Raw genomic sequence first — 23,522 nt, 5'->3', positions numbered from 1 at the left:
ATGTTTCCATGTTGCTAAAAGCATCTTCTCATTTCTGCTTGAAAAATTCCTTTCAGTATTTCTTTGAAGGTAGGTCTAGTGATGATAGACTGCCTCAGCCTTTGTTTCTCTGTATAAGTCTCTATTTCTTTTTCACATCTGAAGGTCAACTTTGCCAGATAGAACATCCTTATTTGGCTTTTTTCCTTTCAACACTTTGAATATATCATTCTACTTTATCCTGTCCTGTAAGGTTTATGCTGAAAAAATCTGTTGATAGCCTAAAGAGGGTTTCTTTGTAAGTTAAAATCTTCTTTTTTCTCTCTTAATACTTTTAGAACTCACTTTTATCTTTGATTGTTGACAGCTTCATTATAACACGTCTTGAGAAGGTAGTTTGAATTGAAATGTTTGAGTGATCTATTAGCTTTGTGAACCTGGATGTCCAAGTCTCTCCTAAGATTTAGAAAGTTCTCAGCTACCAATTATTTAAATAGGCTTCTGCCTCCTTTTCTCCCTCTACTCTTTCTGGAACTCCAATTATTCTAGTATTTGTACATTTGATGGTGCCCTATAGATCATATAGTCTTCCTGTATGAAAGACTTTTTCATTCTTCTATTGTTCTCCTCTGCCTGGGTTTTCAAAGTTCCTATCTTTTGTCTCACTAATTCTGTCTTCTGTTTGATCTATTCTGCTGCAGTTGCTCTCTATTGCAGTTTTCATTTTATCCATTGAATATTTCAGCTTCAGAATTTCTGTATTGTTCTTTTTAAATCATTCCTGTCTCTTTGTTACATTTCTCATTTTGTTCATGTATTGTTTTACTGATTTTGTTGAATTGTCTTTCTGTGTTTGCTTTCAGCTCATTGAATTTCCTCAAAACAGGTACTTTGAGTTCTTCATAAGGAAACTTGCAAAATTTTGCCTTTGAATTCTAGTACTGGAGAATTATTCTGATCTTCTGGTGATAACATGTTTCTTGACTCTTCAAGTTCATTGAAGTTTTGCACTGCTATTTTCAAATTTCAGTTAGTAGACACCTCAAAGCTTTATTTATTATCTCTTGGTGGGAGATATTTCCAATGGTCCTGCTTATATCTCCCACCTTATATGGATACATCTGTGACACATTTCTTGCTTCTTTCTGTGGCAGAATTCTTAAGCTCATTATGTCTTCTCTGGTTTTTCAAACATACCAGGTTGGCTGCTGGAAACCTCTATTTTGTTTTCCTGAAAGTGACACTACAGCTGAATTTTATGGATTCTCTCTTGCTTGTTGCCCTGGCCTATTTTCTGAGGGCACTCCCATTTACCAGAGCTTACTCTTCTGCCACACAAGCAGTTGGCATCATAATTGAGGAGATATGGATTTAGCACTTGGGGCACTGGGAGGTACCCAAGGCCAAGAGGGAGATCCTTGGGTGATGTTCTCCCAGTGCCTTATGGGGCAGGATTCCCCTGGAGCTGAAAGCAGCTAGTAGGAACTGTATCCTTTTAATGCCCTTTGATATTCTTATCTACCTCTTCCTGATCTCCCTCACCCTCTTCATGAAATTCATGCCTCAATATTCTGGATGCTGTGTGAGAGAAGCTTCATTAGCAGAGTTCTGCACAGTTCCTCTTACATTCTCCACTGCATCCAAACTCATATATTTTGTTTTGTTTTGTTTGCATTAGAATTTCCCTTTGGGAAGACTGGACTTCTACAAAGGCTCTCTCATCTATGGATATCTGCCCAAATCAGCACTTTCCTGGTTTTCCTCAACCAGATCTAAGAGGGACTGTTGCCAGTTCACAAGTTCCTACAGATCTCACACTTTATACTAAGGCATATCTGTCTGCCTATTATCTGATGCACAGGTGGACAAGATTCCTCCAGATACCTTGTCAGATGGTGCTGGATTGCACAACTTCCACAGACGTACTTCTGTTCATTGGATGGGTGCAGAATTAGTTGCTTAAAAGGGGAGACAAAAAGAGGTACATCTTTCGTCACCATGATGCTAACTCCTGTTTCTAATTTTTGACTGATAAATAAAGCTGCTATTAACAGGCATGTGTAGGTTTCGGGGTGGAAATAATTTTTCATTTCTCTGGAGCAAATTCCTCAAAGTGCTATTGCTAAGTCACATACTAAGTGTATATTATTTCTTTTTTTTATTGAAGTTCAATTTGCCAACATATAGTATAACACCCAGTGCTCCCATCAAATGCCCTCCTCAGTGCCCGTCACCCAGTTACCCCATTCCCCACCTGCCTCCCCTTCCACTACCCTTTGTTCATATCCCAGAGTTAGGAGTCTCTCATGTTTTGTTGCCCTCTCTAGTTTTTCCTACTCATTTCCCCTCCTTTCCCTTATAATCTCTTTCACTATTTCTTATATTCGCCATATGAGTGAAGCCATATGATGATTGTCCTTCTCCGATTGACTTACGTGACAGATAAAGAAGATGTGATATATATATATATATATGTATATATATATATATATATATATATATATATATATATATATGAATATTACTCAGCCATTAGAAAAGGCAAATACCCACCATTTGCTTTGACATGGATGGAACTGGAGGGTGTATATTATTTCTTAAAGTGAAATTATTGGGGAATAGTAACCACATGTTTAGTTTTATAAGAAACTACCAAACTGCTCTCCAGCATGTCTGTCCAATTTTACACTCCTACAAGCAGTATATGAATGTTCCAGTTTTTCTGCATCCTTAATACCATTTGATGTTCTCATTATGTTTTATTTTAGTTCTTCTGATAGATATGTAGTGATATCTCTATCCCACTTCCCCTCTGGCAAATAACACATGGTTCTGTATATTCAAGAGTACTTGTTTGTTTCTTTTTTCCTTAATCCCCATCATTCAATTACCCATCCACCCCCCAGCCACCTCCTCTCCAGCAACCCTCAGTTTGTTTTTTAGAGTTAAGAGTCTCTCATGGTTTGTCTCCCTCTTTCATGACTTCCCATTCAGTTTTCCCTCTCTTGCCCTAGGATCCTCTGTGCTCTTTCTTATAGTCCACATATGAGTGAAACCATATGATAATTGTCTTTAATTGTCTTTCTCTTGATTGACTTATTTCACTCAGACTATTACCCTCCAGTTCCATCCATATCGATGTAAATGGTAAATATTCATCCTTCCTGATTGCTGAGTAATTTAAACGGTAGTAGAGTTACTGGATCATATGGTAGTCCTATTTTAATTTTTTGAGGAATCTCTACACTGTTTTCTAGGGCAGCTGCACCAGTTTGCATTCCCACTAACAGTGCAAGAGCGTTCCTTTTTCTCCACATCCTCATCAATACTTGTTACTTCTTGTGTTTTATTTTAACCATTCTAGCAAGTGTTGAAATGATATCTTATTGTGGTTTTGATTTGCATTTCCCTGGTGATTAGTGATGTTGTGCAACTTTTCATACACCTGCTATCTACTTCTATGCCTTCTTTGAAGAAATGTTTATTCGGGTTTTTTGCTCATTTTTAAATTGGGTTATTTGCGGGGGGTTGCTATTGAGTTGTCTAAGTTCCTCATATATTTTGATTATTAGCCCATTATCAGATACATGATTTGCAAGTATTTTCCCATCCACACTATATAATACTATTCAGCAAAAATAGAAATAAAATACTGATACAAACAAAAATATACATGACTCTCACATATACTATTTTCAGCAACAAACAAACAAAATTAATTCCTAACAAAATTTATAGTGGAGAAGTGAAGGCTAGGGGATACCTCAACTGAAGAATGAAAACAAAACAATTCTGAGGTGATGGAACTGTTGGTAGGATTGTGGCTTCACACTAGTATGTGAATTTATCCAAATATATTGAATTTCAAACTTGACCTCAGAGTCATGAGTTCAAGCTCCACGCCCAGCATGGAACCTACTTAAATAAATAAATAAATAAATAAATAAATAAATAAATAAATAAACAAACAAACAAACAAACCTACCTTCTCCCATTATTACACTGTATTTCTTTAGCTTCTAACTTTTAAATATCTTGTAAGGGCACAAATATTACTTACTTCCTGCTATAATTGTGAGCTTATTATTCCCTTGGTTAGAAACTTTTTTCCAAACATTTACCCACTGCTTTATTGTCTCAAGAATCTTCCTTCAAGAGTAGTTAAAAGTTCACTTCCATAAAGATCATTTCCTTGGCCCATGGAACCTCCCTGGGAATCATTAAACATTGTTTTTTAACTCTTCCAAAGCACATTGTGTGTGTTCCTTATAATTATCTTATGACATTGCAGTGTACTTATGTACCTGTCTCTTATTAACTGGACTATGAGACCTTGAAACATTGACCTCATGTTTCATTTATAAGCATAAATAAATATATAATATACATATAAACACATGACATTGTTTTATTTATTTAAGGAAAGTTGGTCCCAAATGGTATATGTTGTGGTTTTTTTTTCCAAAAAAAAAGATTTTATTTATTTATTCATAAGAGACACATAGAGAGGCAGAGACATAGGCACACAGAGAAGCAGGTTCCAGGTGGGGAGCTTGATGCAGAACTCAATCCCAGGACCCTAGATCACAACCTGAGCTGAAGGCAGATGCTCAACCACTGAGTCACCCAATGTCCCCCAAATGGTATTTGGATGACTCAATAAATCTAGTAAAATAAACTGTTACAGAAAAATATTATTTCCTTCCTCTATTTTGAAATTTTCTTATTTTGAAAATCTTAAGATCACTGTTATGGTATGATCTTAGCTAAAGCAGAACTTCAGTTACCAAAAGTTAGCATTTATTCACAACATTCCAGTTTGCTTTACTTTAACTAAGGTTGGTTCTAAATTAACCTTTAACCAAAATTCAGTATTTTTTTAAGAATTTATTTATCTATTCATGAGAGACACACAGAAAGAGCCAGAAACACAGGCAGGAGAAGAAGCAGGTTCCATGCAGGAAGCCCAATGTGGGACTCGATCCCAGGACTCCAGGACCACTCCCTAAGCCAAAGGCAGACGCTCAACCACTGAGCCACCCAGGCATCCCTAAAATTCAGTCTTAATGAAGAAAAATCCTTTCTCTGTACTCTTTGCACAGAAACATCACAAAGCAGTTCACCTTTGAATCTCCATACATTCCTTCCTTTTCTGAAAATAGTAGCAGCTTATTGAACTGGTGTATTTCCACCTAAAGTCTACTGACTTCTCAGGAGCCTATGAGGTCATGGGCATTCACTGAGTAATATTTTAAGCAAATTTGTAGTCAAAGTGTTTTGCCCAATAATTATATTTGTGACTTTATTGAATCTAGCTGCCTCAAAAGATTTGAGGACAAGTCCTCCTGCTGCTTTTCTGTATTGGTCAGTCAGGACCCACTAAGGAGAAAGTGGGGTCAGGATCAGGATGCACTTAGTGTGATGTAATGAAAGGAAATATTTTCTCCCTTTGGACTTATTTCAGTAAAGTCATTGTGCCTTCTCTTGGGGATCAACTCTTCAGCCTCAGTGGCCTTTCAGGACACCCTGGATCAAGTTGGAGGCCTGGGAAGATTCCAGATCCTTCTGATGGTTTTCCTTTGTATCTCCAACCTCATTGTGTACCCTCATGTTCTATTAGAGAACTTCACTGCAGCTAGCTCTGGCCACTGCTGCTGGGTCTACATCCTTGACAATGACACTGTCACTGCTAATAGCACTGGGATCCATAGCCAAGATGCCCTCTTGAGAATCTCCATCCCACTGGACTCAAACTTGAGGCCAGAGAAATGTAGTCACTTCATCCGTCCCCAGTGGCAGCTCCTTCTCCTGAATGGGACCTTCTCCAACATAAGTGAACCAGACACACAGCCCTGTGTGGACAGTTGGGTATACAACCAAAGCTCCTTCTCCTTCACCATCATGATTGGGGTAAGAGGTCCTGTTTACATTTTCCACTTATATGATAGAAGTGTTCAAGTCAACACAAAAGGTAGACTTGCCTTATGTATTTAGTTCCCACATAGACCCTGCAGTGCACCTTTTCTTCATTCCTTCAGCAGACAGTAATTGCTTATCTATACTATGACATCCAAGAGTATGGGTATCAAGGTTAACAAGTAAAAAACAAAACAAAACAACAACAACAACAACAACAACAATAACCCAACTATAACCTGCTATTACATCATTCAAGATAGTGAAAGAGACCTATAATTTAAAAAGCAACACTACACCAGGTCAGTGGTTCTCAATACTCATTGAAAACTGGTTTCCAGAGTAAAGTAAATCAGAATTTCTGGGTGAAGGGTCCAGGCATCAGTATTTTTGAAGCTTTTCAAGTGATTTGATGTGTGGCCAAAGTTAAGAGTTACTGTAGTAGTTGAATACGGACTGCTAAGTTAAGTCAAAGGCAGAGCCTCTGTATTACCTATAGAAGGAGGGTAGGTTTCCTGAAAAAATAGTTTGAGGCAGTACTGGAAGAATGCATGTAAGTTAATGCAACAAAGGGAATTGGTGGTCTAAAAGGAAAATGAATAAAGATATACAGACATATGGATGCAGATCATTCTGAGGATACGAGGCACAAGAGAATGAACCAGCCTCCTTGAAGTATTAAAGTAAGCTCAGTATTTTAGCTGTGAGACACCAGGGAAGAATGGTTGGAGAGGAAGGCAGGACCATATGGGAAAGGATCACATTCATTACATGTAGGAGTTTGGAGTTGAGGTCAACTAAAAAGTTTAAGCTCTTCTATAACTGCTGTGCTGCTTTCCTTCTCTTCCAGTGGGACCTGGCATGTGAATCTCAGTTACTAAAATCAGTGACTCAATTCCTATTTATGGAGAGGGTGCTGCTGGGAAGTCTGATATATGGCCATTTTTCAGACAGGTGAGTGTTACCTAAGTTTTTTTCTCATCAGCTGTTATATTCACTCTTTTATTTTAGAAATGTTTACTGAGCCCTAACTATAGGTTCTGCATTGTGCTATGTGCTAACCTCTGTCTCTGACTCTAGGGAGCCACAACATAATAAGGGTGCTTGATAAATTATAGTATGGTGTGACAAATGTGTTCATTATATTGTACTAAAAGAAACAGAAAAAGACATCTAAATCGGATTCAAAGAAGTTTCAAGGAGGTTCAAAGAAACTTTCAAAGAAGTTTCTTTCCTTTTTTTGAGTATTTTTTTATTGGAGTTTGATTTGCAAACATATAGTATTTGCCAACATATAGTGCTCATCCCGTCAAGTTCCCCCCCTCATCACCCAGTCACCCCATCCCCCTGCCCACCTCCCTTTCCACTACCCCTTGTTCATTTCCCAGAGTTAGGAGTCTCTCATGTTCTGTCACCCTCACTGATATTTCCCATTTTCTCTCCTTTTCCCTTTAATCCCTTTCACTATTTTTTATATTCCCCGAATGAATGAAATTACATAATGTTTTTCCTTCTCCAACTGACTTATTTCACTCACCATGATACCCTCCAGTTCCATCCACGTCAAAGCAAATGGTGGGTATTTGTCATTTCTAATGGCTGAGTAATATTCCATTGTATACATAGACCACATCTTCTTGATCCATTCATCTGTCGATGGACACCGAGGCTCCTTCCACAGTTTGGCTATTGTGGACATCGTTGCTATAAACATTGGGGTGCAGGTGTCTTGGCATTTCCCTGCATCTGAATCTTTGGGGTAAATCCCCAACAGTGCAATTGCTGGGTCGTAGGGCAGATCTATTTTTAACTCTTTGAGGAACCTCCACACAGTTTTCCAGAGTGGCAGTACCAGGTCACGTTCCCACCAACAGTGCAAGAGAGTCCCCCTTTCTCCACATCCTCTCCAACATTTGTTGTTTCCTGTCTTGTTAATTTTCCCCATTCTCACTGGTGTGAGGTGGGATCTCATGGTGGTTTTGATTTGTATTTCCCTGATGGCAAGTGATGCAGAGCATTTTCTCATGTGCTTGTTGGCCATGTCTATGTCTTCCTCTGTGAGATTTCTGTTCATGTCTTTTGCCCATTTCATGATTGGATTGTTTGTTTCTTTGCTGTTAAGTTGAATAGGTTCTTTATAGATCTTAGATACCAGCCCTTTCTCTGATATGTCATTTGCAAATATCTTCTTCAGGGAGGGATTTTCAAAGCTAATGCCAGGATACAAGGTTTATGACTAGGAGTTAGTTCAATGGAGGGAGAGGATGGGATTTTGAGGCAGAAAGTACCTACAATGTTATGAACTACCTAGACCAATAAGATCAATGGTTGTGGATACTTCCAGACTGGTCATCACTGCCTACCTGCAAAGCGGGCACACATGTACAATAAGCAATCATCATTACACAATCTGTGGGTCCTGCAGCAATGTGGCACAGATGGTATGGTAAGATATTGTACCTGTCACCTCACTGCTGATCTTTGTGAAATGGCTTTAATAGATAAAATTTGTAACCATAAAAGCAAATAATATTAAGAACCTAAAAATGGCTTGAGAGAATGAGAAGTTTGAGACTTCCTGAGTCTTCCTGCCTCTGAAAGAGGTAGATAAACATTGCTGTCACACATGAGAGCACTAGGGGACTTTACTGGTCCTTCAGCCCAATGCCATCTGGTAGTCTTAGCTGAAAATTATGACCTCTGAGTTGATCACAATTCAATATTATCTATGTAGATCTTTGGATCAGAGTCTAGCCTCTAAGCCAGTCTATACCACTTTCCTCAGGATTCAGACTCCTGCTAAATAAACTTCAATGAAATGCTTAATAAGGGATATAATATAATGGAGATGTGATAGCTGGATTGGAAGGATAATTGAGTAGGAGACAATAGTGACAGTCCTAACACCATCCCTATCTCTAATAGGGATATCTATTAGATAATATCTCTTGATGCATGTCCCTTTACCATGAGAACTTTTTTTACTAATAGACTTTAATTTTTAGAACAATTTTAGGTTCACAGAAATATTAAGTCAAAAATACAGAGTTCTCATTCCCCTCCCGTTCATACTTGCCCATATTATTATTAATGTCTTACATTAGTATGGTATATCTGTTACAATTCACAGACCAACACTGATACCTTATTGAATAAGTTGACAGTTTAATAGGCACAGTCTTTGTGTTGTACAGTCTTAGGGGCAAATGTATAATGTTATGTACCTTCTATCACAGTATCTCTCTAAAAATACACACACCTAATTATCCTTCCCTCTGATCCATGAGAGTTTATTTAGGATATATAGACTCTTGTTATAGTTACTGTAGTTTTATTTCTCAGTTTTCCAATGATTGCCTTTCCATTATGTCCCCAATCATAGCCCTTTTGGAAAAGCAAATTCTAGAGGCATCTGAGTGGCAAAATCAGTTAAGCATCCAACTCTTGGTTTTGGCTGGGGTCCAGATATTGGGGTCATGAGATCAAGTCCTGTGTCATGCTCCACACTTAGCAAAGAGTCTTCCTGGGACTCTCTCTCCCTCTGCCCCTCCCCGCCTAAAATAAATCGATAAATATATTTTAAAGTTCTTAAAATAAAAAAATAAACATAAAAAGACAATTCTATTCTATCCCAAGTTTTTTTTTAAGATTTTATTTATTTAGTTATGAGAGACACACAGAGAGAGGCAGAGACGTAGGCAGAGGGAGAAGCAGGCTCCCTACAGGGACCCCGGTGTGGGACTCAATCCCAGGACTCCAGGATCACACCCTGGGAGAAGGCAGGTGCTCAACCACTGAGCCACCTTGCTGCCCCTATCCCAAACAAACACACTAATATAATATATATTGTAAAAATACTCAAAAAGTAACACATTTTACAAGACTTACAATGACTTAAATATACTACTAAACCAATGAATGTTTCAGAGCAAATATCCAAAACTAAGGTTGGTCCATATGTTAATATTACCAGGAATTTTGTATCAGTTCATGTGATTTTTGTCCAAGCTAACTCCAGAATGCATCCTTTTCCTGCCACTCCTTGACAATATAGAATTTTCTTCTTTTTATTTATCTTCCCTTTTTTCCCTTATTCTTTGTCTCTCCACTGTGAATTTTCCATCAGTTCCTGCACTGAAAGGAATGCTTTTGGGATTATCTTCTGTTTAAGCTGAAACATATTCCTCAAAACCTTTAAACCCAGACATAGCTGAGGGGCTCTTATGCAATCTATCTGCAACTTGGATTTATTGTAACCCCACATTCCTTTCAAATAAGTTTAGTCTTTATCTTGGTAACACAGACCTAGGTACAAATTTCTTTCTCTTAGGCCTTTTTTTATTGAAGTATAGTTGACATATAATATTATATTAGTTTCAGGTGTACAATATAGTGACTTGACAGTTCTATACACTATGAGATGCTCACCAGAATAAAAGTAGTTATCAAGTGAGGGGAAGGGATATTTGAGGTGATGGCATCAAGGACAGCACTTGATGTAATAAGCACTGAATGTTATATGCAACTGATGAATCACTAAATTCTACTTCTGAAACTAATAAAAAATAAAATAAATAAATGTAACTACCATCTGTCACCACACAAAATTATTACAACGTTATTGACTATATTCCCTATGCTGTATTTTTCATCCTCATGGCTTATTTATTCTAAACTGGAAATTTACACCTCTTAATCCCTTTCACCTATTTCACCAATCCTTTACCTTCCTCTCCTCTGGCATCTACCAGTTTATTCTCCGGTATTTCTGATTTCTATTTTTTTTTATTTGTTCATTGTTTTGTCTTTAGATTTCACATATAAGTAAAACCATATAGTATTTGTCTTTTCCTGTCTGACTTATTTAATTTAGCTTTAGCTTTAACTTAATATTTAACTTAGCTTTATACCATCTAGATCCATCCATGTTGTCATAAATGGCAAGATCTCATTCTTTTTTATGGCTAATATTCCACTTTTGTGCCTAATTAGGCATATAAAATTGCCTGATAATATGCCTATAATTGCCTAATATATGCCTCTAATATTGATCCAGCAATATTTTTCTGGATCTGTCCCTTCAGGCAAGGGAAATAAAGGCAAAAATGGCTGTTGAGGCCTCCACTCAGCTGGAGCCAGCAGCCACCCGACCAGGGGCCCGAGGCCGCGGGCTCAGTCGACCCCCATGGGCTCTGTGTCAAACCAGCAGTTTGCAGGTGGCTGCGCCAAGGCGCAGGAGGAGGCGCGGGAGGACGCCGCCCCGGTGGCAGAGGAGCCGCAGCTGCTGCACCATGCGGGTGCCCGGCATCTGCAGGTGGTTCAACGTGCGCATGGGGTTCGCTGGGGCCGCGCTTGACCCCCTCCCACCCCCCACCCTCCACCCCGTGGATGTCTTTGTGCACCAGAGCTGGAGGGCTTCCGGAGCCTGAAGGAGGGAGAGGGTGGAGTTCACCTTTAAGAAGTCTGCTAAAGGCTTAGACTCTATCCGGGTGACCCGGCCTGGTGGGGTATTTTGTATTGGGAGTGAGAGGCGGCCCAAAGGGAACAACATGCAGACGCACAGATCAAAGGGAGACAGGTGCTACAACTGTGGAGGTCTAGACCACCATGCCGAGGAACGCAAGCTGCCACCCCAGCCCAAGAAGTGCCACTTCTGCGAGAGCATCAGCCGTATGGTGGCCTCGTGTCCACTGAAGGCCCAGCAGGCCCCCAGCTCACAGGGAGAGGAGAGCCAGCCTACTTTCAGGGAGGAAGAAGAAGAGATCCATAGCCCTGCCCTACTCCCAGAGGCCCAGAATTGAGCTGCAGTGGGTGGGGGCAATTCTTTTGTGATCAGGAAGTTTGGAGGAGGAGGCATCAATCAGCAGAGTGGAGAAAAGTGGGGACAAGGTGGGTGGGGAGCAGCTGGCTCTGCCATATATCTCAGGCCAGGGTCCCACAACATCACCCCCTCTTCCCTCTTGGCAGGGTAGGGGTCAAGGGATAAGGCAAATGAACTACAACTGTGCTCTAACCAAATATTTGTGAGGGTTCTAGAGAAAATCCCTCCCCATGTGCTTTACCTGAGTCTCCACCCTCAGATCTCCAGCTTTTGAAAGTGGCCTGGATAGGGAAGTTGTTTTCCTTTCAAAAAAGGACATGTAATAATAATTTTTCCCATGTCAGAGTGTAGAGATGAAACATGAAACCAGATTGATGGGCCCAACCCACGAACCACTATATCCTGTGGAGAGGGAATCTCTAAGGGGTAAGGCAGGGTTTTTCCACATCTTGTCTCATAACCCACTCTTGGGATAGGGTGCTGAGGACTGTCCCAAGCAATGGGTTGTGACAGTAGCCACAGGGATTGTTGGGGGTAATAGCTACAGATCTCCTGCTCCTAAACTTAATCCCACCCCATTCTGGGCCAATAGGATTTTATTTATTTGCCCCATTGGACAACTGCACCTTGGGCCCCACTTTCTCCAGGATGCCGACTGCACTAGCTGTGTGCGAATAACGTATCTTGTGTATTTTAACTTTTTTTTCATAATATAAATATTCTGCGTTTTGTATTTTTGTGTATTTTAATCTTAAGGCCCTCGTTCTGCACTGTGTTCTCCCTGAGCACTGAGCAATCTCAGGGATAAGTCAGCAGCAGCTCCAGGTCTGCACAGCAGGAATACTTTTTTGTTTTATCACCAGGGAGAACAACTATTTGGAGTGCATAGCTATTGAACTGCCTCATTTTTGCCAATTAGAGCTGGCTTTTCTGCCATAGTGTTCTCTTGAAACCCTTCTATCTTCAGTGTTCCATGGGAGATGAGGTTTTAACTCAGTTGCCCCATGACTTGATCTCCTTCTACTGGAATATTGGAAATTGGTCTGAACAGGAAAAGCTAGTACAGGAAGTAACGTTAGGAGAGGCCGCACCAGCTGAAACGTGCAGAGGGGAAGCCAGGATTAGTCGAGGGTTGTCTATATGTGTAATAAGGGATTCCTGTTCTAGACTTCTAATCCCAGGGCATGGTACTCACTTTACATACTAGATCTGTCCTTCTCTGGATTGGGCTTGGCCTACCATGCACAACAGGGTGTGTGTGTGTGTGTGTGTGCGCGCGCGCATGTTTTTTAAAGATGAGTTAGTAAGGATAGGTTTAAGAATAGTAACTCTGGAACCCATCTTGAGCTGCCCAGGGATGGGGTGTAGAAGCAAAGGCTAACTTTCTTAACCTTTATAAATTCTGGGCTTTTCTTGTTGGCTTCCAGAGAGACCATAAGCCATGGCTTCTTTGCAGTGTGCCCAGAGCAAGTGTCCTGCCCTGCTGCAGCAGTGATTAGTATCGTGGTAGCTAAAGGATAAAAGGTTTTTTTTTTATAAATAAATCTTTTTTTTTTTTTTTTTTATTTCAATATTTTTTTTTTTATTTATTTATGATAGGCACACAGTGAGAGAGAGAGAGGCAGAGACATAGGCAGAGGGAGAAGCAGGCTCCATGCACCGGGAGCCTGACGTGGGATTCGATCCCGAGTCTCCAGGATCGCGCCCTGGGCCAAAGGCAGGCGCCAAACCGCTGCGCCACCCAGGGATCCCAGGATAAAAGGTTTTATTTAATATGCTGGGAGATCACCACAAACCTACCTCACTGTATTGAAATGGGGAAGATGCAATAAACACATTGGGTGATGTGTGTCTGATCCTGGGTTCTTGTCTCCCCTGCTTGCTGCCCCCGCTAGTGATTGTATTTGTCTGGGTTTTCTAGGTCTTCATAAATAGCTGATTGGGTGATTGCCAGGTGGCCTGGTTTGTGTAAATATGTATTGGTCTTAAAAAAAAAAAAAAGCTATTGAGGCTACATCAAACTAAAAACCTTTTGTACAGTGAAGGAAACATCAACAAAATTAAAATTAGCCTTTATGGAATATTAGCCATAAAATATTAGCCTTGCCCAGAAGTAGAATTACTGGGTCATATGGTAATTTCATTTTTAATTTTTTCTGTTTTTTTTAAGTCTTTAACTCCAATTAGTTAACATACACCCTTATATTAGTTTCAGGTGTATAATATAGTAACTTTTTAAGTTAAAAATAACTCAGTAGTGTTTTACATAGTGGCAGCTCCAGTTTACATTCTCACCAACAGTGCATGAGGGTTCCCTTTTCTCCGTATCTTCACCAACACTTGTTATTTCTCGTCTTTCTGATACTAGCTATTCTGACTAGTGTGAGGAGATATCCTTGTGGTTTAATTTCCACTTCCCTGATAATTAATGATGTTGAGCATCTTTTAATGTGTCTCTTAGCCATCTGTATGCCCTCTGGAAAAACGTCGTTTCAGGTCCTATGCCCATTTTAAGTGGATTGTTTATGGAGTCCTTTGGTGTTGAGTTTTATGAGTTCTTTATATATTTTGGATATTAATTCCTAATTGGATATATCATTTGCAAATATCTTCTCCCATTCAGTAGGTTGTCTTTTCATTTTGTTGATGGTTTCCTTCACTGTACGGAAGGCTTTTAAGGGCAGCCTGGGTGGCTCAGCGTTTTAGCGCCACCTTCGGCCCGGGATGTGATCCTGGAGACCCAGGATCGAGTCCCATGTTGGGCTCCTTGCAGAGAGCCTGCTTCTCCCTCTGCCTGTGTCTCTGCTTTTCTCTCTCTGTGTGTCTTCCATGAATAAGTAAATAAAATCTTAAAAAAAAAAAAACACCAACAACAAAAGGTTTTTAGTTTGATGTAGCCTCAATAGCTTATTTTTGCCTTTGTTTCCCTTGCCTGAAGGGACAGATCCAGAAAAATATTGCTGAGACCAAAGTCCGAGAGATTACTGTCTGTTTTCTTTTTTCATTATTTTATTCAAGTTTAAGTAAGTCAACATAGAGTGTATTATTAGTTTCAGGGGTGGAGGGGTGATTCATAGAACACTCAGTGCTCATTACATCAAGTGCCCTCCTTAATGCCCATCACCCAATTACCGCATCCCCTCACCCACTACATGCTCCAACAACTCCATATCTTCTCTATAGTTAAGAGTCTCTTATGGTTTGCCTCTATTTTTAGCTTATTTTATTTTTCCTTCTTTTACCCTATATTCATCAGTTTTATTTCTTAGATGTGAGATATATATATATATGAATATTATATATATAATGGAATATTACTCAACCATCAAAAAGAATGAAATCTTGCCATTTGCAACACTGTGAATGGAACTACAGTGTATTATGTGAAGCGAAATAGAGAAGGACAAATATCATACAATTTCACTCATATGTAGAATTTAAGAAACAAAACCACCTATGGTTTCTTTAAGCAATTTTATGCTGCCAGGTCTTAAATTTAAGTCTTTAATTCATTTTGAGTTTATTTTTGTGAATGGTATAAGAAAGTGGTTCAGTTTTATTCTTTTGGAGTCTTTTTTGGGGTCTTTTTCATTTTAATATAATTGATTTTATCAATATTTTTCTTTTTTTCTTCTTTTAAATTCAATTTGCCAACATAATAGTGTAACACCTAGTGCTCATCACATCATGTGCCCTCCTTAATGCCCATCATTCTTCTGTATGTAGCTGTCCAGTTTTTCCAACACTATTTCTTGAAGAGACTTTCTCTTTACAATTGTACATTCTTGCCTTTTTTGTCATAGATCAGTTGACCATATAAGCTTTACTGTTGAGCTCTCTATTCTGTTCCATTGGTTCATGTATCTATTTTTGTTCCAATACCATACATTTTTTTTATTACTAAATCTTGGTAGTACATCAAACTATCCCAAAGATTCCTTAATTTTGTTAATGCAGTGGATTTGATTGATTTGTGAATATTAAAACATCCTTGCATCCCTGGAATAATTACCACTTAATTGTGATGAATAATCCTTTTAGTACACCGTTGAATTAATACACTGTTGAACACACTGTTGTATTTTGTTAAGAATTTTTGCATCTGGGCACCTGGGTGGCTCAGTGGTTGAGCATCTTCCTGGGTGGCTCAGTGGTTGAGCTCAGGGCATGATCCTGGGATCTAGGATGGAGTCCCACATTGAGCTCCCTGTGAGGAGCCTGCCTCTCCCTCTCTCTCTCTCTCTCTCTCTCTCTCTCATGTGTGTCTCTCATGAACAAATAAATGTTTAAAAAAATAAGAAGAATTTGGAGTAGAAATGTATAGCTATGGTGAAAAATTCACTAGAGGGTCTCAAGAGCAGATATGAGCAGGCACAAAATAAACAGTGAATTTAAAGAGATCAATTGAAATTATCCTGTTCAAGGAATTAAAAAAAAAAAAAAGAATGAAGAAAAGTGAACAGAGCCTCAGATACTGGTGGGACCCATCAAATGTATCAATATACACATAATGGGAGTCCCAGAAGGAGAGAGCACAGCAAAGTATAGAAACTATATTTGAATAAATATAGCTGAGTAGATGTCAATAAGATGGCAGAAGAGAAGCCTCAATCCTCAACAAGTAGACACAGGACAAGTAATGCAAACTTCATGCAGGAAGTTTCCAATATACATGATAGAAACGTAAGTCCAAAGTTTGTAGGGCAGAAACTTACCATAATTTGGAGGCCCTCCTATAAGAAAGAAATGATACAAATTATGAATACAATTTCCTAAGACTCCTCTTATGTCCTTGAAAGGGACCTATAAAAATAAGAGACCCTCAAAATCCACCATTATGTGATTTATTTTTATTTTTTTTATTCATGAGAGACACACAGAGAGAAACAGAGACTAGGCAGAGGGAGAAGCAGCTTCCTGCAGGGAGCCTGATGCAGGACTCAACCACAGGACTCCAGGATCATGACCTGAGCCAAAGGCAGATGCTCAACCAGTGAGCCACTCAGATGCCCTGTGTGCTTTTTGATAACTCTTATCTGGAGATAAGTGGTGGTGTTGATCCGACTGACTCCACGGTTGGCAATCCTAATCATACTTAATTATCCCCTATACTGCCTGAGGATGTCTCCAATATTTTCCTGCTGTCAATTTGTTTTTCCTAACGAGAACATAAGTTTCTATCCAAGACTAAAGCCTGGGCATTGGTCTGTAGTAGATGGAAGGAGAAAGGAACCTAAAGTTAAAGGCTATGTGAAAGATAATTGTTTATTTCCCTCGTGTCATCTTCTTTCTTCAAGAGGCTGGTGCTAGAGACACCTAACTCTGGGAAATGAACAGTGGAAGGGGAAGGTGGGCGGGGGGTTGGGGTGACTGGGGGATGGGCACTGAGGGGGACACTTGGCAGGATGAACACTGGGTGTTATGCTGTATGTTGGCAAATTGAACTCTAATAAAAAAAAAATTCTTGAAGTAAAAAAAAAAAAAAAAGAGGCTGGTGCATTCTGCAAGGTGGCTGATTATTACCAATCAGCTAGATGAAAGCTAAGGAACCTAGAAGAGTTGCACACATAAATGGAAAACAAAACATTAAGGAGCCCCTGACCATTGAGGTGATCTAGAAAGGGGGTTATTGAGATGAGATGAAGACATGACCTGACAATCACATTAGTCTGGTTTTCTATGGTGACGATCGGGTCAGAACCAGAATACTGTGATGGGGTCTCACATCTTTGTCCTAGTTCCCTATGGAGAAGCATTGAAAACAAATGTATCTTACCTTTGTCATGAATTTGGACCTAGATATTGCAATTCACTGGCAGCAGAAGTGACCATAATTATTTAAATAAACAGGTCCTATTCGTGTAATTATAAATTATATATATATAAATATAAACATATATATAAATCATAAATAAACAGATCCTATTCATATATTCAAAACACAACTCATTTCTCACTACTTCACTAATTCATGGTCCTATTAAGGGGAAATTTAAAAATCAATAAAAGGAAGGGCAATTTGGGGCACCTGGCTGGCTCAGTCGCTGGAGCGTGTAAGTTTAAGTGCCATGTTGGGTGTAGAGATTACTTAAAATCTTTAAAAAATTCACAACACAGAAGATAGCATGGTGAATTCAAGAACATGGTTTTAGCCTTCATGTATTTAATATTCAGTAATTTAATAAATACTTATTGAGGACCAAATATAAGCCAAATGCTGTTCTATGAAACATAGATATGGCACATCTAAATACATAAGATGGAACAAATACATAAAAGTCATTTTTGTCACTTACAGTCTCCTTATCAGAAAGTACTAAGATTGTGCCTGAATAGAAAGTCCCTAAGAAGTCTTTTTTTTTTTTTTTTTTTTTTTTTAAGTTCTCTCCTCATGCCTGGAAGCCAGATCATGGCTTATTCAACCACTCTCTCAGTCATTAATTTAAAACCACTAACATACCTACAGTGTACCAGCATGGTACTAAATATTAAGTTTATTCCTAAGCATTTCATTATTTTTGAAAGCTATTACAACCCAGAGAGGGCCACAACTGAGAGCCATCAGCCAGCAACATCCCCAGAAGTGGGAAACTTTGAACGCCTCAGTCCTAAGTGGGAAGTCTGAGCAGCATACAACAGCATCCATGAAATCGGGGCTTAAAAAATTATGACCTGGGGGCCAAATCCAAACTAACACTTGTTTTTGTGAGTAAAATTTTATCAGAACATAGCTACATCCATGTATATTGTTCATGTACTGTCCATGGCTGCTATTGTGCTACAATATCATAATTAAGCTATTGTGACAGAAACTATTGCCTGCCCACCTAAAATATTTCCTTTCTGGAGCTGTACAGGAAGTGTGTGACATCCCCTGCACTGAATCACTGTAGGTTTGGTATTAGAAATAATATTATTTTGAGAAAAAAAATAGGTACTTACCCCCTCTGCTGGGTATATTTCAGATTTATATGTGTGACTTCAGGTAATCCTTAGATACCCACTGTGAGAAAGGTACTCATCTCATTTTTTTTTAATGATAAGGAAACTGAGGCTCGGGGGTATAAAGTGACCTATCAAGTGGTAGGGATGAAATAAATGCCAAGCCAGATTTGTTCAACTCTAAAACCAAATCCTGTCCAACCAATATACTTCACTTTTCATAGCATCTGGATAGGCACAAATCATATCCAACAACCTACCTCTGATTTTCCCTCTGCCTTCTACCCTGTATACTCCAATCATGAACGGAAACAGATCACCTGGCATACCTAGAAGATTGCTCTGAATGAAATCAAGTGGACCAGTTTTCAGGAAAGTCATTGACTTAGGAAGACAAACTCCCCATTCCAACAAGGGAAGAACAAATTCTTTCATGCCCTCTGGGTAGGAAAGAAACCTTGGACCCTTAAACAAATACCTTGCCATTGGTTCCAATTTATAGTGTAAATCATCTTGACAATGCTTTTTAACCTTTCACTAGCTCAGTATTTAAACTGGCCTTGTTCCTGTTCATTCCTCTGAGTTCCCAGTTCTCCCTAGGCTTTTTGTAACTCTCCTTACAGACGATAGTTTAATGATGTTTCCCACTAGATGGAAATTGACTTGAGGATAGGGAATGACGTGTTCATCTCTTTCTCTAACACTTAACCACCGTACCTGTTACTTTACTGGCATCTCATAAAGCCTTATTGTTATTTTTGTTGCTGCAGTTTATGGAATCTACCATGCAGGAGGTGTTGGATGCAGTCCAGATCAAAGTATTGCCTTTTGATTTATTCCGTACACCCAAACTGTAAAAAAAAAAAAGTGCTGTCTTTTGTGACATAAGCTTCATTTGGTGATGATTAACTTTCTTAAAATTTTAATTCCAGTGCTGCTAGCATATAGTGTAATATCAATTTCAGGAGTACAATATAGTGATTCCAAAATTCCATATATTAATCAAGATGAGTTTCTTCTTAATCCTCTTCACCTATATCACTCATTCCCCCACTGACTTCCCTCACCTGTGGTGATCCTCTTATCTCTATAGTTAAAAGTCCATTTTTGGTTTATCTTTTTTTCCCCCTTTGTTCATTTGTTTTGTTTCTTAAATTCCACAGATAAGTCAAATTATATAGTATTTGTCTCTCTCTGACTGGCTTGTTTTGCTTACAACTATACCCTCTAGATTCATCCACATTGTTGCAAATGGCAAGATTTTGTTCTCTTTTATGGCTGAATAATATGTTATGTATATATACCACATCTTCTCTATCCATTCATCCATCAGTGGACACCTTGGACTGCTTCCATAGTTTGGCTATTTTAAATAATACTTCAATAAAGACAGGGATGCATATATCCTTTCAAATTAGTGTTTTAATATTCTTTGGGTAAATACTCACCAGTGTGATTACTGAATCATAGGGTAGTTCTATTTTTTAATTTTTGAGGAACCTCTATACTGTTTTCCATAGTATCTACACCAATTTGGATTCCCCCACCAAAAGTACATGAGGGTTTCTTCTTCTCCACATCCTCACCAACACTTGTTGTTTCTTCTGTTTTTTGTTTTAGCCATTCTGACAGGTGTGAGATGATATACCATCATGGTTTTGATTTGTATTTCCCTGATGATAAGTGATGCTGAGCACCTTTTTATGTGTCTGATTATCTAGATGTCTTCTTTGGGAAAAAATGTCTGCTTATATCTTTTGCCTATTTTTTAATTAGATTTTTTGTTTTTTGGGTGTTGAGTTACATCAGTTCTTTATATATTTTGCATACTAACCCCTTATGGGACATGTCATTTACAGATATCTTCTCTGATTCAGTAGGTCGTCTATCAGTTCTGTTGACAATTTCCTTTGCTATGCAGAAGCGTTTTATTTTGATGTAGTCCCAATGATTATTTGTGTTTTTGTTTCTCTTGCTTCAGGAGAGGTAGCTAGAAAAATGTTACAGCTGATGTCAGAGAAATCATTGCCTGTGCCCTCTTCTAGGATTTTTATGGTTTCAGTATCACATTTAGGTCCTTAATCCATTTTGAGTTTATTTTTACGTATGGTATAAGAAAGTGGTCCAGTTTCATTCTTTTGCATGTTGCTGTCCAATTTTCCCAACACTGTGTGTTGAAGAAACTGTCTTTTTCCCATTTCATATTCTTACCTCCTTTGTCAAAGATTAACTGACCAGATAATTGTGGGTTTATTTCTGGGGTGTCTGTTCTGTGCTATTGATCTATGTGTCTGGTTTTTTATTTATTTATTTTTTAATAAATTTATTTTTTATTGGTGTTCAATTTACCAACATACAGAATAATACCCAGTGCTCATCCTGTCAAGTGCCCCCCCCAGTGCCCGTCACCCATTCACCCCCATCCCCTGCCCTCCTCCCCTTCCACCACCCCTAGTTCACCTCCCAGAGTTTCCCACACATTTCTTCTCCCTTCCCTTATATTCCCTTTCACTATTATTTATATTCCCCAAATGAATGAGAACATACACTGTTTGTCCTTCTCCGATTGACTTACTTCACTCAGCATAATACCCTCCAGTTCCATCCACGTTGAAGCAAATGGTGGGTATTTGTCGTTTCTAATGGCTGAGGAATATTCTATTGTATACATAAACCACATCTTCTTGATCATTCATCTTTTGATGGACACCAAGGCTCCCTCCACAGTTTGGCTATTGTGGACATTGCTGCTAGAAACATCGGGGTGCAGGTGTCCTGGCGTTTCATTGCATCTGAATCTTTGGGGTAAATCCCCAACAGTGCAATTGCTGGGTGGTAGGGCAGGTCTATTTTTAACTCTTTGAGGAACCTCCACACAGTTTTCCAGAGTGGCTGCACCATTTGTGTCTGTCTTTGTGCCAGTACCATACTGTTTTGATTACTATAGCTTTGTAGTGTAACTTGAAATCTGGAATTGTGATACCACAAGCTTTGTTTTTCTTTTTCAAGATTGCTTTAGCAATTCAGAGTCTTTCATGGTTCCATACAAATTTTAAGATTGTTTTTTCTAGTTCTGTGAAAAATGCCGTTGGTAATCTGATGGGGATTGCATTAAATCTATAGATTGCTTTGGGTAGTGTGGACTTTTTAACAATATTTGTTCTTCCAATCCATGAGCATGGAATATCTTTCCATTTGTTTGTGTCATCTTCAATTTCTTTCATCAGTGTTTTTTGTTTCTTTTTAAGATTTTATTCATTTATTCATGAGAGACAGAGAGAGAGAGAGAGAGAGAGAGAGGCAGAGACACAGGCAGAGGAAGAAGCAGGCTCCATGCAGGGAGCCTGCCTTGGGACTCGATCTTGGGTCTCCAGGATTAGGCCCTAGACTGAAGGCAGCGCTAAACCGCTGAGCCACCTGGGCTGCCCCTCATCAGTGTTTTATAGTTATCAGAGTACAGGTCTTTCACCTCCTTGGTTAAGTTTGTTCCAAGGTATTTTATTATCTTCGGTGTAATTATAAATGGGATTGTTTTCTTAATTTCTCTTTCTGCTTCTTCATTATTGGTGTATAGAAATGCAACAGAGTTCTGTACAACAGAGTTCTGTACAAAAACCTGCCCTACCACCTGTGACCTTACTGAATTCATTTATCAGTTCTAGTAGTTTTTTAGTGGAGTCTTTAGGGTTTTCTATAAATATTATCATGCGATCTGCAAATAGTGAAAGTTTTACTTCTTCCTTACCAATTTGGATGCTTTTTATTCCTTTTTCTTGTATTATTGCTGTGGCTAAGAGTTCCAGTCTATGTTGAGTAAAAGAGGCCAGAGTGGACATCCTTGTCTTATTCCTGACCTTAGGGGAAAAGCTCTTAGTTTTCACCATTGAATACAATGCCCTATATGGCATTTATTATGTTGAGGCAGGTTTCCTCTAAAACTAGCATATCATTTTTTTAATTACTCCTAAACCTTCAATTATACCTTTCCTTTCTACATGGATATTTATGCATAAGTAATATGCAGTATTCGTTCATATTTATTAAAAATGTTTGTGTAAATTCTATCATAGTCTATGTATTTTTCTAAAACATGTTCTTTTTACTTAAATTTTTCAGTGACAGTTATCACAATAATTCATATTAAATAATCAAATATAGATAGTCATATTAAAAAAGCATAATCCTCACCTCATACCTCCTAACCCTTCATCTTAAACTTGCTGTTTATTTACCTATCTCTGGATGAAACCTCTGACAAGCTATATACAGTAATAAAAATCCCCCATCCTTGTGCTCACAAGAATAGCCTCATTTTAGTAACTAATATATTTCAGCCAAGAATAAAAATTAAACCCAAGGCCTTTGTTCGGAGTTTTGGCTTCCCTATCTTTCTAGCTTGGGCCTGCCTTGGGAACCTTGGAGTTTAATAAGGCAATGGGGAAAAATACTGTTGATTATTTCTACATTTAGTTGTGCTGTGCTGCCTCTTCACCCCTCTAATTTATGGGCTATGGTTCTGAATTCCACATACTCAGCATTTGGGAAAGAAGAGTTGATGGGAAGGACAGGTGTGAGTATGGGTAAATGTCAGAAGCTGGACATGACGAACAGTCAAAGCAGATTCCTTTCCTTGGGGTACTTTTATGTAGGCTCTCTAGAGCTTTCCATTGGGACCATTTGGCATTTTATCCCATCTCCTACCTTGTAAAAAATGCATTTTCCTCTGCATTTTTTGCATACATCTTCCTTCTAAACCCTACAAATTTGTCTATGTAGTGCCCTATTATTGGTCACCTTGCCCACTCCAACTCCCTTTCCCCTTCCCTCTTCCCACACAGAAATTAAAATGACTCCAGAGGAAGCT

At 38.8% G+C, this 23,522-nt stretch overlaps 1 protein-coding gene and 1 pseudogene across 1 annotated transcript; both read left to right on the top strand.

Annotated features, from left to right (window-relative positions):
- Positions 1-1,344: 1,344 nt before the first annotated feature.
- On the top strand, positions 1,345-6,853 carry LOC112924041 (steroid transmembrane transporter SLC22A24-like). Its single transcript, XM_026003962.2, has 3 exons — positions 1,345-1,372; positions 5,483-5,889; positions 6,746-6,853. The coding sequence occupies exons 1-3, from the start codon at positions 1,345-1,347 to the stop codon at positions 6,851-6,853; spliced, it is 543 nt and encodes a 180-aa protein (XP_025859747.1).
- Positions 6,854-11,080: 4,227 nt separating this feature from the next.
- Positions 11,081-11,696, top strand: LOC112923977 (protein lin-28 homolog A pseudogene; annotated as a pseudogene).
- Positions 11,697-23,522: the final 11,826 nt, after the last annotated feature.

The sequence above is a fragment of the Vulpes vulpes genome, chromosome 5 (assembly GCF_048418805.1).
Source record: "Vulpes vulpes isolate BD-2025 chromosome 5, VulVul3, whole genome shotgun sequence".
Classification (NCBI taxonomy): Eukaryota; Metazoa; Chordata; class Mammalia; order Carnivora; family Canidae; genus Vulpes; species Vulpes vulpes.
This window is presented reverse-complemented; position numbering and strand designations above follow the sequence as displayed.

Excerpts from the sequence above, each read along its gene's own strand:
- LOC112924041 (XM_026003962.2), top strand. The coding sequence starts at position 1,345 with ATGGATTTAGCACTTGGGGCACTGGGAG. Across the intron at positions 1,373-5,482 it reads AGCACTTGGGGCACTGGGAG|CCTCAGTGGCCTTTCAGGAC; the intron begins GTACCCAAGGCC and ends TCAACTCTTCAG. Across the intron at positions 5,890-6,745 it reads CCTTCACCATCATGATTGGG|TGGGACCTGGCATGTGAATC; the intron begins GTAAGAGGTCCT and ends CTTCTCTTCCAG.